Source organism: Colletes gigas, unplaced genomic scaffold (assembly GCF_013123115.1).
Source record: "Colletes gigas isolate AHSC1104 unplaced genomic scaffold, ASM1312311v1 Colletes_gigas_Sc00003, whole genome shotgun sequence".
Taxonomy (NCBI): Eukaryota; Metazoa; Arthropoda; class Insecta; order Hymenoptera; family Colletidae; genus Colletes; species Colletes gigas.
In genome coordinates, this window is record NW_025106632.1 from 2,911,632 (window position 1) to 2,927,609 (window position 15,978).

Sequence of the window (15,978 nt, forward strand, 5' to 3'; positions counted from 1 at the left end):
ATTAAATAACTGTAAAATAAGGTGAAGTGATATTTGAAATAATATTAAAAACAACATTAGTTTAAAAGTTTATACATTAGATTTGTTTGTAAAACATAATGCAGAGTTAGGGACGCTTGCACGCGAACAACTCGAATCTGTTACTAAGGCGTCGATGCTGCGTCTAACCGCAGCGCGCATTATTACGCGACGTAAAATAGTCCGCAGCAACGCTGTTTCGTGGTGAAAATCTCTCGAAGTACGCTACGACAGACGATCAAAATCATTAAGAAGCTTCGATTAGCGTCAAAGAGAAATGCGATCGAAGTTTCCTCGTACGAAACGATGTAATTTCTGCAAAATATGCAACATTATGGCACGAGAATCGGGCGGGCGCGGCTCCCCATACGGATTCAATCAGTGTCGTAGCACAGTCGCATAGCGCCCAGCCACTAGCAAATTTTCATCGACCAGTTTTCTGTCCACTGTAACAATCGAAACTTACACCACTAAGAAAACGTATATTTTTTATCAATATAACAACATTGATTCTATAATAAATATCGATTCATCGTTACTGGTTTAACAAATCACATATGTATTATAGTTTCTTTCGACTTTTAACATTATTTTCGATAGAATGTTTATACATATATAAACATCAGAGTCGACGAAACAAAGCTTGTTTTCTGCAGTTTAGTTAATTTTTAAACAACGGTAGCAGCGGTAAGGTGATTTAACGAGATCCAAGATTCCTTGGTACATCGAAGTTTCTCATAAATCTAGCCCTTGATGCTAGAAGTGATGTAACGAGACGCTATCAGCCGTGCTTTCCGTGTTGCTTTGAATTGCACAACATTGTGTGTCAAGGGCTACGTCCATTATAACCAGCCTTCCTGGACAGCGTGCACAGTCGTTCCTAAGTTAATAAGCATTTCAAAGAGACGCGCTGTCCATGTGCAGACCGATGAGAGTATTTTTTTGCCACGGCGTGTCAATCGCAGAATAAAAGGAGCATCCGAGAAATCAATAACGAATGCCTTGAGCTGCTCTCTTAACGGTGTTGAAATCTTCCGTGTCCCGAAGATGTTCTCGGGACCGCGTAGCTTCTGTTGCAAACCCACGGGGCCATCGGGAAGAAAACAAAAGAAAAATCGTACTCGCGAATTTTTCAAATCGTAATCAACGACGACACGGAATATCGTCGCGTCGTACGTGTTCCCTTTCGTTTTCAATAAACTCTGCCGCGATTATATAAACTCTGTTTAAAAGCGACGACATACGCGAAATAACAGGAATACGATTGTTTCAGTCGCCTTGGAAATAAACGCACCGGGAGGAAGTTGTTACTGGATTACGTATAAAGACCCGGAAGCGTAACACAGAAATTTATTTACTGTTTACCGCAAAAGCAAACGACGAGCCCTTCGTAAGAGAGAATGCTTAAGCGAAGACGCGTAACGGCGATAAAATTTCGCGTACAATCGATGAGAAAAGGGAGAAGGATTTTAGCTAGGAAAAGGGATCTTTTGTATATTAGATTTATTTCGGGGACACGCGTCTGAAAGAATAACTGTGGGAGGGTCGGCGATATAATTTCCTCGATATTAAACGACTGGCTGTAGTATTAAATCCGTACAGGTTCCGACAGGTTGCCAACCACAACCCTGCTCCACATGTGGCCTCCGCATTTCTCCCATGACAAACTCATGCGAGACGGCGTACATCAAACCATAACATATTCTCTCAACTATTCGTTGAGCAGCTGGTGAGAGCACAAAAGAACACTACCTCTCCGAAGTGAACGCGGGGTAAATACCATTCATTATACAATTGACGTAAAAACAATGACAGTTTAATCTTGACGTCCGCTACGAACCGTATTGTTTCTGTTTCAATCCCTTTTGCAATGAAGCCATTATCGTTCAACTTTTACGAACTAAACAAACGCGCAAGCATCTTGGTCCACTCTGGTCCTGATTTTTCTCTTTGCGCGCCTCGAGAATGTAATTTCAAATTATGGTAGACAATTAATATATTCCTTTCGTTACGATGTAAATTATAAGCAAGTTCATAGTTTGGTTTACGTAAATATTTTTCTACTTCATTTTTATTTAAAAATAATTATGTATATTTCAGTGACTGTCGTCGTTCGTAAATTGAATTTCTAAGATTCCGAAGAAAATCTCTAATTACCGTATCGAAAAATAAGAACGGACGCCTATTCGAAACCGTGAAATTTATCATTTGTGTATCAGAGAAAAATTATTACAAAAAAAAAAAGGTGGTTATATTCGAAGCTTCCGAGTTATCATATCGTGACCTCTTGATCGTGCCGTAAGTACGCGATAACGTAATTATTTGCGCGTACCGTAGTATCCGAAGCCGGGGTGCCGGTAGGTAAAAAGAATAGGAGCGTTCCAAGTGTTCGTAAGTAGCGTCGCGATTATCGAGCGATACGAAACAAAATATTCCAACGAAACGTATCGGGGAGTATTTGTGGTGGGGCGCCAAGGTACGCGATACGGTCCTGACGCCGGGTCCCGTAGCGGTGGGCATGCCCGCGGAAGATGGAAGGCACACGAGCCGAACAGTTCAGTCGCCTTTAACCGGCCTTAAAGTAAAGATCGGATCGCCGCCGATCGCCGTGCGCGTGCACAACAGAGTTAGAGCCACCGGCTTATCGTACGGATCGCGCCGAGAATGAAATTCTTTCTTTGCCCGGTAGAATACAGCAGCAGCGGCAGTGTCTCTTTGTATAGCAATCTCGACAATAAAAGAAAACGGCTGGAACGTTTATGGCCGAACGGCAGTAGTACCAGTGGCTGCATCGCCTGAGCGGATATTTCACCGAGGCATTTTCCACGTCTACTTTTGCACAACGTTGCGAAAGACCGTGGCGGAAGAACGCGTTCTCCGAGTCCCGCGAATTTTCATCGCGCCGCGGCCGATCGTCCGTAAACCGGTGCGAACGAACCTCATAGACACAGAAAATTTCGGATAAAATACGCGGGACGCGCCTTTCGCGTATCGGTTAGTTTGTAGCGCGAGATTCGAACTCGCGCCGAAGTGTGTTCCACAGTGGATACTATTTCTCTTTTGGGTTACAACACGAAGTGGCCGACAGGTTTGTACAGTGCAATTATTTTAGAACTTATTTTTAGTTTTTTTTTCTCACCCCACCAGCACCACCCGTACGCCTCGCCGCCCGGTTCTTTTTCTTCGAAAATGTTCGCGTCGAATTCGGAACGATCGACGCGGTGACACCTATGCACGCCTGTTCTGACAATTCGAAGTGAATAGAAATCGTGATTGAATGGAAATGGAATTTTAGTGAAAAGAGGCCGCACCGTTTACGCGAGTGAAGCATTTCGATCATTCGCAAAGAGGCGGATTGACGCTTACGGACTTAGAAACGGTACGGTTCGGACTATGTTTTTCGGGCGCGGTGTAACGCGCGACGATGATTTGCCAAATTCGACGTTCCGAACAGACATGTAAGTTCGCGCGATTTTCGATTATCTCGAATACGAATTTCCCACTCGTGTATAAATATAGATGTGTTTTGTTTCGTGAAAAAAAAATTCTTCGTACGCCGTCGAGTTATGAATTTTTTCTGTTATATCGGTTAGAAATAGATCGCGAAACGGCCGGTGTCTAGTTTCAATTATAAATGTATTCACCGGTTTGGACTTTGCCGCCAAAATATGCACTAATCGATTCCTCGCGTACAACGCCCGGTATCAATAATTAATCAAAACGAATAAGATATAAATATCATTTTGCGCGCGGGAAGATAAGATTGCTTTTTTTCACATCTTTTCGAGACATTTTCGATTTTTAACCTTCACAGTTACAATTTGGTGTTGAGATATACATTTTGTATCGTGGGTAACTGTATTGTGCATCGTTACATCGAGATAATTATACAGTGCCGGGTATAAGCAATATCAATTGATAAAACTAGTTGTAAATGTGGTGCTATTAATTTAGTTGGGAATATGTATTTCGGTTTTTTTTATTCGTATCTGACAAATTGCGGCAAGGTTAATAGTGCACGTTTGCTATTAAAAGCAAGCCAATGTTTAACGATACCGGTCGTGTACTTTATGTCATTGTCATATTGGAAATAAAAATTCGCGTTGAGGTCCATTTCACCGGCACTTTTCAACAAATTATCTTTTAAAATGGTGACACAAATGTATCTATCCGTCGTAATTTTTATAAATACGGGTTCTTAAATGCCAGATGAACTCGTGCAACCCTCATCGCCACCCTCATGTTTGAAAGTGGATTGGAGACTCGTGGGATACAATTTAGCTTGTATCAGATAAAATATCCCAAAATGGATTATTTGAATTTCAATACTATCTCGTGAATTCGATATATTCTTTTTTCTCTTTTGGTTTGCAAACGAATTCTTCCATGTAATTTTAGACTCGTATAACTTTTTTTAAAATCGTGATTATATTTTTGACAAGCTTCCTTTCTTCTCTTCCTGACAATTCGACGAGCGTTCAACGCCATGTCAGGCTTCTCTAACCACTCTTCGAACGAATAACGTTATTAAACCATTCGATGACACTTCTCACGATAAAACGACTTTCGTCAATTTTGAAGTTTCTTTTGAATTTTTCTATGGTAATCGTACAGTCGATATTCCATTATTTCATAATCATGTCGTAAGATGACAGCGTAAAAAACATTTTAATTATAATGCTTGCAATATATCGATCGTTCGGTATTAAACTCGTCATAAAGTAAGTTTATTTTATTATTAAGTACATATGTTTTGTCTCATTACATTTGATAACCAGATAGTAAATTTATATTATGGTAAATATCAAGCGTTCGTAATTATTTTGTTTTCTAACTAGTTTCATTCTGAAAATGGCACTGTGCCAATACTTACGGTACGTTCGGCAGTCTACATGAAAATATGTTAAGCGCAGATAAGCGCTTTAACCGGTATATTGCACTTTCTATCGCAATGTCGCGTAACATATCAATCGGTAATTGCAGCTCTGGTTTTTAACAATTTCCACGGTCTGTTCACCCGAAGGCCGTTCAAAATATTTTTCATTTCACTTTTGCCCGTATCGCGTTCTTTCATCCCGAGAAGAAACCCACTCTTAATTAGAGTACGGTAAGAAAGCTGTCAGCTCGTTACACACTTGAACGGTAGTGTTCAGCGGAAGTTAGTGAGCATACCGCCACCTATCCGAACCTGGACCGGTTTCTGTTTCGACGTATAGGCAGAAAAGTTTGATCCATCGATCGTCGCTCGTGGACGTGGAATGTACTTGGCGTATACAGGGTGGGTCGAAAAATGATACGTTTTGCAATCGGTAAATGCCCGATTCCACGAGTAAAAATATCATTTTCGGGAAAGTTAATTTTGAAAAAATGAAACGCCCTGGGATAAAGATTCCTTTCAATACTGATACACTGACGGCAACTTTGCACGCGACAAAACGATTTTTCGGGTTTACACGATATTTATTAAACGTCTCCAAACATTTTGACAGTTAAAAATGTCTGGTTAGCGACCAGTGACCCCTGGCACAAGCATGGGTACTTTAAATAGATAACTACAGAACAGAGAATAGACTGAAATAGTATCAACTGTTACAAAATCGTTATTCCAGGAAGTGAAACTTTTCATCTTAAGGTTCACCCTTTATACAGATTTTCGAAAGTCCGAACGAAAAGTGACTTTCATGATGGATCAGCCTAATTATTTTTTCATCGCTTCTTTCTTTCGTCCGCGTTCAATTCAACGCACAAATAAATCACGAAATCTCGCGCGCGCTCACGGTGGATCGACCAGACGAAATTCACGTTTTAAGTCGCCGTAATGTCCTCGCTATGCTTACTTTATGACTGCATATTCTCTTATGGCCGACAATAATGGCTCTGCTGAATTTCGTTTCGAACGTACCGGGGACCGAGTGTCGACGGTATTCTCGTACGAAATTATTCCCGTTTCTCCCAAAACATTCGGCCGTGTTTACTATTTCGCCGTGGAACACTTTTCTCGGGCGTTTCTGTCGACGATTCGAGAACAGTTTAACGAAAGTTTATCTTTTTTTTCCGCGCTGTGACGAATAACCGAATGCTTCCTTTCGTTTCCAAAGCCTTTCTAGGAAGGTGATTTCCCCTACCGACTGTCTTTTGTTCGATTCGGTCGCTAAGTAGAGGCAAAGAGAAGCGGATCATGTATCATTGTTTTTCTACGGTGCGCGTTTATCACGGGCGACCGAGTCACTAAAGCCACCGGTCTCTCCGCCCCTTTCACTTTTTCTTTCTGTTGTTTATTTTTCTGGTTCTCCTCGCCGGTATTTGATAAGAATCTCACGATGAACGACTCGTTTAACCGTCAAACGTCAATGCCAGATCGGTTGTCAAAATATTAACACCGATGTAATTACCTACATAGTTGTGTTGTTTCCTATCGAATCGTCGAGCGTCCTTTGTTCTTATAAAGCTATTAATTGCCTTTTGTTAGAATTCTTTTTCATTCGGTCGCGAGACAGATGTACAAACCCGATTTCTCAGCCGCACACAATTTTTATTACAATACAGTATTTAAAATTTATTAACGTAAAAGACACTTGACATTTTGTTACATTATTTCACTTTGCATGTAAATTTGATTTTCTCAATAATTTTACACATCCAGATTATTTTCAATTCGTGCAGATGATGACAAAATTTTACCATGATAAAGTAAATTTTTAAACACTGTATAATGCTCGAGGTGTGCTTACACGTAGCTGTTTATTTTACACGCTATTAAAAAACGCGTTTCGTTCGATTTTATTTTGTGTAAAAGTATATGGGCGCGTACAAGTGTGCGAAAGTGACAGTTTTCGCGTCAATTGGAACACCAACGGCGAAACGATGAATTATAACATGGTGGTCCGTCTGGTGCGTGCGAGAATGGAAGATAACGGTTCGGTTGTCATCGAGGTGGGCTCAATCGGGCGGATGTATAATGTTTGCACTCTAATGCTGGCAATAAAACGCAGCGTGTCTTCGTCGCTCAGATCCACGAAAACTGATACGTACACGTATGATCCCGACGAATTTCGTCGTAATCGTGAGTCACGCGAGTCGCGGCGATCGCATCATTTCGTACGACATTGGTGCGTGACCAGCGGCGCCACGAAACACGTTTTACTCTATCGATGTGTTCCACAACTGCACTCTAGACTAGCCGAGAGATGAGACGAACGATCGAATTGTGCCAGTGTTATGAACTCTTATGTAAAGCGATGCGTCATTCGCCGAGAGAATTTATATTTCTACGTATCACCGACGTCTCTTCATTTTTCCCGGTAGTGCTCTTAACCTGTTTGTATTCCGATTTCATCTAATTGGCTGCACGTCGAAACGTGATTGCGCGTTGATTGGTCGAACCAAATCTTAAGGCCCGTTGCGGACGAGCGACTTTCTGATTCGCGTTGGTGTATACATACGCGTCGCCTTCCTTTTTTTTCACTTGAGACAGGCACTCATTTTCGCCCGATTTTGCTACCATGTCGCGGGCCTGCAGATGTAAAAGGTTACTTTTCGTACACTTTTTTCTCTCGAGCACCCTTTTCATCGAAAAGAAAGATACGAGACGTTACAGCTGCGCCGCAATCAGTTTGGCGAAAGTGTTAATTTCTCATCGTAAAGACGTTGTTGCTTCGCGCGAGTGTCAAAAAATGCATTCGTTAAGTATAGCCTGGGGAGCGCGAGAGGTGTCGGCTATGCTGTGACTCGATTTCTTGACGCACGATTACAATGTAAACACATGACTCACACAATTCTAGGCTGGGGAAAAAATGAGTCTGCGTTTATCGTTGGAAAGTCAAGAGGTTAAAGTAGCTCGGAGATGTAAAATATTCGTGGTTCTTGAAAGATCGAACGATCGAACAAATTCACCTGTGAAATTATATGAGGTTCGTTCGAAGAAATTAGAGTCGTAGTTTCCCACGTGCTCTCTGGAAGTCACAGCGCTTTGAAAGATGACAAAAAAATGTGGGCCTCACTTGGGGCCTTTCGCATCGTCCGGCCACATGCCCTCAATTCTTCAGTGTTTTTCTTTTTTAAATTGCTTAATGTATATAACATTTCTTGGTAGGGTTGTAATCTTTTTGAACAAGGTTTCTCATGTAATTGTTTATACACGTTGTTAATTTGGTCATCCTTACATAAATTTTCACACGCGGGACGAACTGCTCATGCGTCACAAGGATTTAAAGTTGGATCATGTACGTAGGTACTCTGCAAGTGAATCACTTGCTTCAGCTTTTCTCTATTTAGATGAGATAGACGCTCGTGGAAGCCAATTAACATGCCTGGGTTGTTTATCGGTCGATCGATTTGTCTTTGAACTTTCAATTAGCACTTTTATCCTTACAATGTGCAGGAAAGTTTCTCGTCGCGAAACGAGATGCGACAGTTAAGTTGTTATTTAAATATTCCCATTCTTTGCAACACGACTGTTTCGGTTCCAGGTCAGTACTCGTTCCTTCATAATACCCAATTAGAGAAGTTACATTCCGCTGCGATGAAAATCCTCTTTTCCTGTTGTGCGTCGCATATACCCTGCGGCATGTTGATACTCGAGGTGCGCGCGTAGGATCAAGGAGATATTGACGTCGAACCGAGAGTGTCCCAGACACAAAATTGTTTACTTAAAAATTACACGTACGGTTGCATCGATGTACGAAAAAGTTTTTTGCAATTTTTCGACGCTACCAATTTGGCGCAGCTCCTTGAGAGGTCCTCGAGCAACACCTGGCGGTAGAAAATATACGGTGAAACGGTTGTCCACGATTCGGGTGAGAAAAAGGACGTAGCGGTCTCACGCAGGGAGGGAAAATGCTCTCGTCTAGGGATTCGGTGTTTGGCCGTGATTTATCGAAGGTCAACTGTCCTTAGCGAAGCTGAGTTTGATTTGTTGCTGCTCGCGTTACCGGTTTTTTCGGTCCCGTTGGCCGTCCTCCGCGTCTCCGATTCGTCACGGTCGGTCGTCGGTGTTTGGCTCGCGTCTCGAACGAATTCGTAAATCGCGTCCGTGAAAAAAACCAGATACGATCGTTGGTTCCCCCGTTACGTACGATATCGATATTGTTCCGTTAAGTGCAGCTTTACCGAAGCACGGCAAAAACCGTACAAAGTGATACGTCAGTACCGAAGGCCGTCTATTTTTAATACATACACGCGAGGCAACGACGACCTTTGTTCATATTTTCATAGCACTAACTGTATTCGTTTCGCTGATTCTCGTGATAATGCAGGAGGCGTTACGACACGCGGTGCAATATTCCACGTTATTACTAGTACGGTGAAGCAACATGTTGTAACATCGCAGAGGAGGACATAGATGGACGATCGTTGAGAACTGTCGATACAAAATGTCTGTGATCGAAGCTCGTCGATCGGTTAACATTAAGAACTATGGTCACTTACAGAGTAACCGTTCGATACAGTTCTTTATTTCCATTTTTAAGCACCTGGTATATTTTCTAGACGTTGAAAACAATTATTTTTTTCTTTGTATAAATTTAAATTTGTAACCGTTCGTATTTATGTATTCGGTATATTCGATGCGCTCATCGCGCCACTCTTGCGCTATTCATCGTAAATGCAAATTACATTGTATTCTTCGATGCGTCGCTTCTATTACACATTGGTTAGCACCTTCTTCTTCCAGTTGGTTCGTCATCTTTTATTACTTTCGTTTTCGTCCCGTGGCATTTATTATAGCAAGCATTTTGTAATAAATCGTCATAAATATGCATTCGAGAGACGGTAAATAACATTTCGTAAACACTTTCGCGTCCCTCTCTTTCTTTGGTTAGTTTTTTTAGAATTAAGCCTGTCTATAATAATAAAAATTGTCTGGTTATGAGGAAAAATGTGTTGTTAACGCTTCAGGCGCAATGCCGGTGCCCGTTTGGGATTGCTCTGACCTGGGCCTGTTAGACGAGCCCCTGGACACCGCGACGGTGGTGTCCGACGACATATGGAAAAAGTTCGACCTGGACTTCCCGCTGGATCGCGCGGACGTGTATCACGAGCGGATCATCGACGACGGTGTTGTGCCAGAACTGCTGTACGGCAAGATGACCTGTCTGGCGTCTCGCGAGATACGTCATCACGATTGCATGTGGGCAGGACTGTGCATCAGCAAAGAACACAATAGGACGTTACCCGCGAAGAAGGACTCGCAGATACAGAAGAGAGTGCCAGCGGGACGAAGTCTGTTGATATCGCGGGCAAACGCCGCGCAATCGGCGACATCGTTATCGGGGAACCAGCAACAGGCCCAGCAACAGTGCCGCGCGAAAAATCTGGAGAGCGACGGCGATTCCACCAGGCCGGAAACACCACAAAGTTCAGCATCCGACACAGAGACGGAGGACGAGGGGCCTTTCTTTAGGCACGATCAAATCAACATACACGAGAAACTATCCGAGTGTATGTCAGAGGCGGTAACCAAGGCTGTGCCAGTGAGCGAGGTCACCGGTCAACTGGTCAGGTTCCACGACAGGAGGAAAGAGGACGACAAAGGTCAGTGTCAAGTGCATAAGGAAACCAGTATCAGGAACACCCTCAGCGATCACTGTTATCACCTCAATCAACCCATTGGCAAGAACCTGGAACACCTCGGCGTACAGACACCCTCTGATTCCGGTGAGTCCTTATTTTTCTTACATCTTACTCTGCATGCCTGACACGAGTCCACTTTTCGTTAATAAACGTTCCTTACTCGTACGATCGATCTATCAAGATTAGCTGGTCAAACTCGCGTTCTTTTCGTGAAACTTGTTGTCGTAGGGGCGTCACTCTGATGAGAGACATCTTACGATACGTGGAACAATTTGCATAATTTTTTTCCGAGAAAAGGAAATTTTCAAAAAGCATCGAAAGTCTCTAACGCGAAGTATCAAGTAGTTAAAATTTCACTAATTCATTCGGTTAATTCAACCAATGTCACCGTAGGTAAAAGTTGAATTCGATCGTGGTGGCCATTATGCATATCATCACGGTGCAGCGTCAGTGGAGTGAAAAGGGTTAAGGAGTAATAATGGTCTCTGACGATGCATTATTCACCCGAATAATGAACTAACAGCGATCTATATATTAGTGTTATACTCGTATTTTTTTTTAAAATCATCGATAATGGTATGCTGCGTGCCATAAAAAGGAAAAGAGTTTTGGGCAAGTACGGGAGCGAAATCATCGTTGTATATCTGATTTATGCAAAGAGGATTCTCGAGGTACCAGGATACCACGGTTATCGAACAACGGTGGACAGTTTCGTTATCGATACGAGGGTTAAACGTTCCTTTTTATCTCTGATTCGTCCGAGCATCGATAATACCCAGCCGCCTCGTTATTTCCTGCCCTCCTAACGGAGGCGCAGAGCAAGGTCGAACCAAGGATCCCCTTAATCGAGTGCAATTGACGGCACTTCGTAGTGCACTTCGCCGAATTTGAGTACCCGCATGAGTATGCTAATCGCATTTGGTCGTTCGTCATTGGCGAGGCGCGCGAGAGAAACTCGTTTTAAACAAGTTCGGAGGTCGGTACATTAACGTTTCTCGGGATCGGGCGGTGTCTTCCCGCGAAGAAAAAAGGAGCCGTGAGAATTTTTCGGCGTCGTGGAATCGACTCCACCCTTCGTGGAACGAACACGTGGATGGCACGAACAATAAACGCTTTGTTGCTGCAACGGGGCAATTCGGTAAGCGGCAAGGCACGGCGCATAGTCATCCGAGCCGACAAAAATCTTGCGACTCGCGTTCTTTTACCCATGCGCGCGCCAACCGGCAAGGACAAAGGGGAAGCGCGGATCCTTTTGTACTTCGCGCTGCATAATTTTCGCATTTTTAAGGCGATTTCTTTCTTCCCGAACAGAGAAGTTATTGTCGTTTGCACGCGTGTGATTTTTCAAACGGAACGGAACGGCGTTTACGCGATTCTCTCGTTCGCGTAGAGTCGGCGACGAATTTCAGAAATCGAACCGATGAAATTTTCGATAGCGATCTTGGCGTCCGTGTTACGATATTTTCTCAGGTACGATAGTTTCCGCGGATAGAAACTCTGTATCTCGAAGTTAATAATACCGAAGACCACGCTCGGCGCACACTAGGCGCACAACGTAAATACACTTTAATTGCTATGTACGCAACATTCGTTTGCTTTCAATGACAAGAATGATTGCTATCAGAGGAGAGACGACTTGATAGATTATTATTGCATCGATGGCAACCGTTAAAAAGTCTCGTGCGTCGAATACGTGTCAAGGTTAAACAAACTTTTATTCAAAAAGTCAGTCGATAGCGAAACGATAATTCGAAGTTTAGCTGATATCCAACGAATCAAACATGTTATTGCGTATCACATTGTTCTATCGTTAATATAATTAGGTATTTTCTGAAATTTTTTTCTGCCTTTTATTACAGCGTACAACAATTGTCGAAACAAACTCGCGTCAGGCTCAGTTTTTGTTTCCCATAGCACTCGTTTGTTCAGAAAAACACGCGACCCTCGGTTGTCTGTTGTTATGCTTTTGTTTACGTCGTTATACCATGTAAAAAAAATATCCCTGTTTCGAGTCCGAAGGAAACGATATTTTGCGCCATAATACTCGTTCGATGTTTTCCTGTTACGAATACGACCGCTGAAGCGTCAACCATCGACACTTTGTACGAACAGGAACGCGAAAAGCATTTAGCGATAGAAGCGTAAAAGTTCACACGTCGCAGAAATTCTCGGGAGTATGTCCCGTTGTGTTATCTCGATCTGGCAGCTCGCGATTAGGTTTCCAGCGGTTCCGCGAGCATTTTCAGGGCACGTCTCTGTGTATCTTTCTGGTGTTGGTAGACTTTCCGTCGCGTGCCTCGTTCGCTGGGTCTAACTATAGGGATTCCGGGAGAGAAGTGATTTTGGCGCGACTCGCATAATTCAGTTGGGGCCGTACAGTGGCGTCTGGTCTAAGGAAAATTGTACCGTTTCGCCACCTGAAAATATGTTGCGTTACATGGCGACATCCGACGTTTCTATAGATACTGGGCAGGACATAACACACGTGCAGAGCACGGGTCGTCCAAACGACGGTCGGCGACTTGTGTTTGTTGTTCGCGCGATGGGAGAACATGACGAGGAAAGAGTCGCCCAACGACCGCAGCCGTACACACGTGCACGGTTGCATTCGCACGCACGTGACCAACATTCACGACGGCCAGTTTTCGAATTATATATCAGACGTTGCCACCTATCGATCTATTTAGTTTTTTGTAACTGTAATGTTCATTTAGCTGGTCGACTTCGCGTCATAATAAATTATACGTGGAGTTTCATTGTATTCCTAACATGGAACAGTGTCTAACAAAGTGTGACCACGCGGATCCTTGCAGCTATCGGAGGAGGAAAGAATTATGTATATCACACATCGGCGTCCCAGTAACCATAATATAACCGGGAAAGTAGTCGTTCTTCGTGCAAAAGGAAATTGTGGAATAAAATTTTACTTCGTTAATTTTAGTAACAACGACGCCGAGACGTTCGACGAGATCGAAAGGAAGGAGGAAAACCTTGGAGAAATATACATACGTGATTAGTAGTCGAACGAAGGATGATTTGGAAAATATCTGGAATATATTTTTCTAATTTAGCGAAGACACGAAATCTACCCTTTATTGACAGTTTGAGTGTCGCGTTCCCAATTCTGGGAGATGATCTAGTTTACTCAAATAGGAGCGTTAACGTTTAGATCTTTTAGTAAACACTCGAAATAGATCTAGCACTCAAGGCACGTTATAGGAAAGGTAAAGTTAGAATTACGCGTTCGCCGTTCCGTGGGTAAGTTTGGAACGAAACAGGAGATCGCGGAGCCGTCGAGTTCGCTAATTGAATACTTCAATTAAGATTAAATTTAGGATGGTTGTAATTGATTCGAACTTTTGATCGACGACCGGTTAAAATTTCTAAGTAGGTGAATCGTGAAACGTTCGAGCGTCGAAGATAGCGAGCATTTATAAGCGAGGACGTCGGCGGGGTCTTATAAAGTATGCCGTTTCCTGATCGCCCGGGCTTAATGGATCAAGAAGACGGTACCGTGCGACCGGACACACCGCAAATTCGGCCTTCGTGTTGTCGTCGTGTCACCGTTCGTAATTGGTAATTGCCAGGGCCACGACTTGCAAATGGCTACTTTTGACCGCGGCCAGACGGGTCGGTGAAACGCCGAGAAACCGGTGTATACCGAACAAAAGCACGACCTCGTTAACTGTATTAATAATTACTTAACATCGCTTTCGACGGGTCGTATCTCCTTGCTCGACTTATCGACATTTATAAAATAAAACAGTTGCCGCGAAAATAGTAAAACGTATCGACACGAAAGTTACGAGCTTTTCGAGGAGATTAGATTTCTTCGAAAATTGTAACGCGAGTGAACAATATATTTAGCTATTTATGGAAAATTCGAGGCAACTACGTCGCGGAAAATTGACTATTTCCTCGATTATTTCTTTCATAGTACAGATAACGCGATTCGGGTTATCGCCTGTTCCGAAGCTACTAATTTAACTATGCAACATATTTGTTTATTAGAGCGCGATAAACATGCAACGCGGTTTCGTTCATTCAAAGAGGGATTTCCATTAGCAACAAGATTGTTTAGATAATTAGGAACATTTTTTAATGTCAAATTTAATTTTACTTAAATTTTACGCTATCTAGGTGCTGTCTAAAAGAAACTTTTGTTTCTAATTTAAACAAACCACCTGGAAGAAGTACAAGCGTGCGCTGTAAGTTGGGGAAACAGCAGAGTTAAACGGGCTTGATTTAAATTGAATAATTTTCGGAACAAAGTGAGAGTCAGGGTCGCTGAACCGGAGAAGCGCAACGGGGAACGCGCATGTGCATCCTTTATATGCAATGCGCCCCGAACTAAGGGTTGCACCACGCTGCATGACGTCTATGGTGTCAGACTAGTCACTTACTGCCAAGTTATAAGTTAGCATTTTTTGTGCCTCGGTACAGCATTCAAAGCTCCACATTAGAATGATTTATTCTATAACTTTGCCCATACACGTTATCACTCTTTACAAATTTTCAAGTGAAAGGAAAATGGATATTAACACACTGGCTGCCACGTCACCCACATATGGGTGGACACGACTTTTCATCAAGGAGTTAAAAAAATTAATTCCCAAGATGAGACGTAAAAAAAAATAAAGCTAAGTGGGCCCCTTGAATTTTAACGAGTCTGTGAAAATAAATTCCATTACATATTCTTGGTATGCTAGTTTCCAATTGTCTAAAAACAAAATTTAATTTTCCTTTTAATTTGAGGGGTTTGGTCTGGCAGTCAACGTGTTAAAAAAGTTGTGAACATCGTTTATAGTCTCGCCGAGTATCAATATTATTATTATTTGTTAAAAACCAAAACTTGACTTGGAAAGATATACTTTACGTGGGTCGAAATGGACCCGGGAGTCGGTTGGGCGATGGTCGAAGACCAACAAAGTTTTCGGACACTCGTTTCGTTTTATCGAACGCTTTCGCGGATTCACAATCGTGTAATATTATTATTATTTGTTAAAAACCAAAACTTGACACGGAAAGGTATAGTTTGCGTGGGTCGAAATGAACCCGGGAGTCGGTTGGGCGATGGTCGAAGTCTAACAAAGTTTTTGGACGCTCGTTTCGTTTTACCGAACGGCTTGGCGGATTCACGATCGTGTGCAGGTGCACGGTGGAGCAGGATCGTCGGAGCATGCGCAGTTAGTCGCGCGGGAACTCGAAGGTCATGCGGTACCAAGTGACGTCAATCGATAGCCGGCCGGCCGGTCGGTCGGTCGCTGGTTGCGGTCAAGCGTGGGACCCCGCCGCGGCGGTTTAAATGGTCGCCGGAATGCGGTTAAGCCTTTTTGCCATTCGCGCCGCAGTCGCGCTCGCCGTGGTGAGGGATACTCAGTACCGTGTTAC

The 15,978-nt window shown here is 43.0% G+C and overlaps 1 protein-coding gene across 1 annotated transcript in view; it reads left to right on the plus strand.

Moving 5' to 3' along the window:
• The first annotated feature begins 2,621 nt into the window (after positions 1-2,621).
• Positions 2,622-15,978, plus strand: part of LOC122404504 (protein L-Myc-1b-like) — a 33,535-nt gene continuing 20,178 nt past the window's right edge. Inside the window, exons 1-2 of the mRNA XM_043408509.1 lie at positions 2,622-3,106; positions 9,913-10,671. Coding sequence (XP_043264444.1) covers positions 9,918-10,671 — 754 coding nt within the window. The 5' untranslated portion in view covers positions 2,622-3,106; positions 9,913-9,917. The remainder of the gene's footprint in view (positions 3,107-9,912; positions 10,672-15,978) is intronic.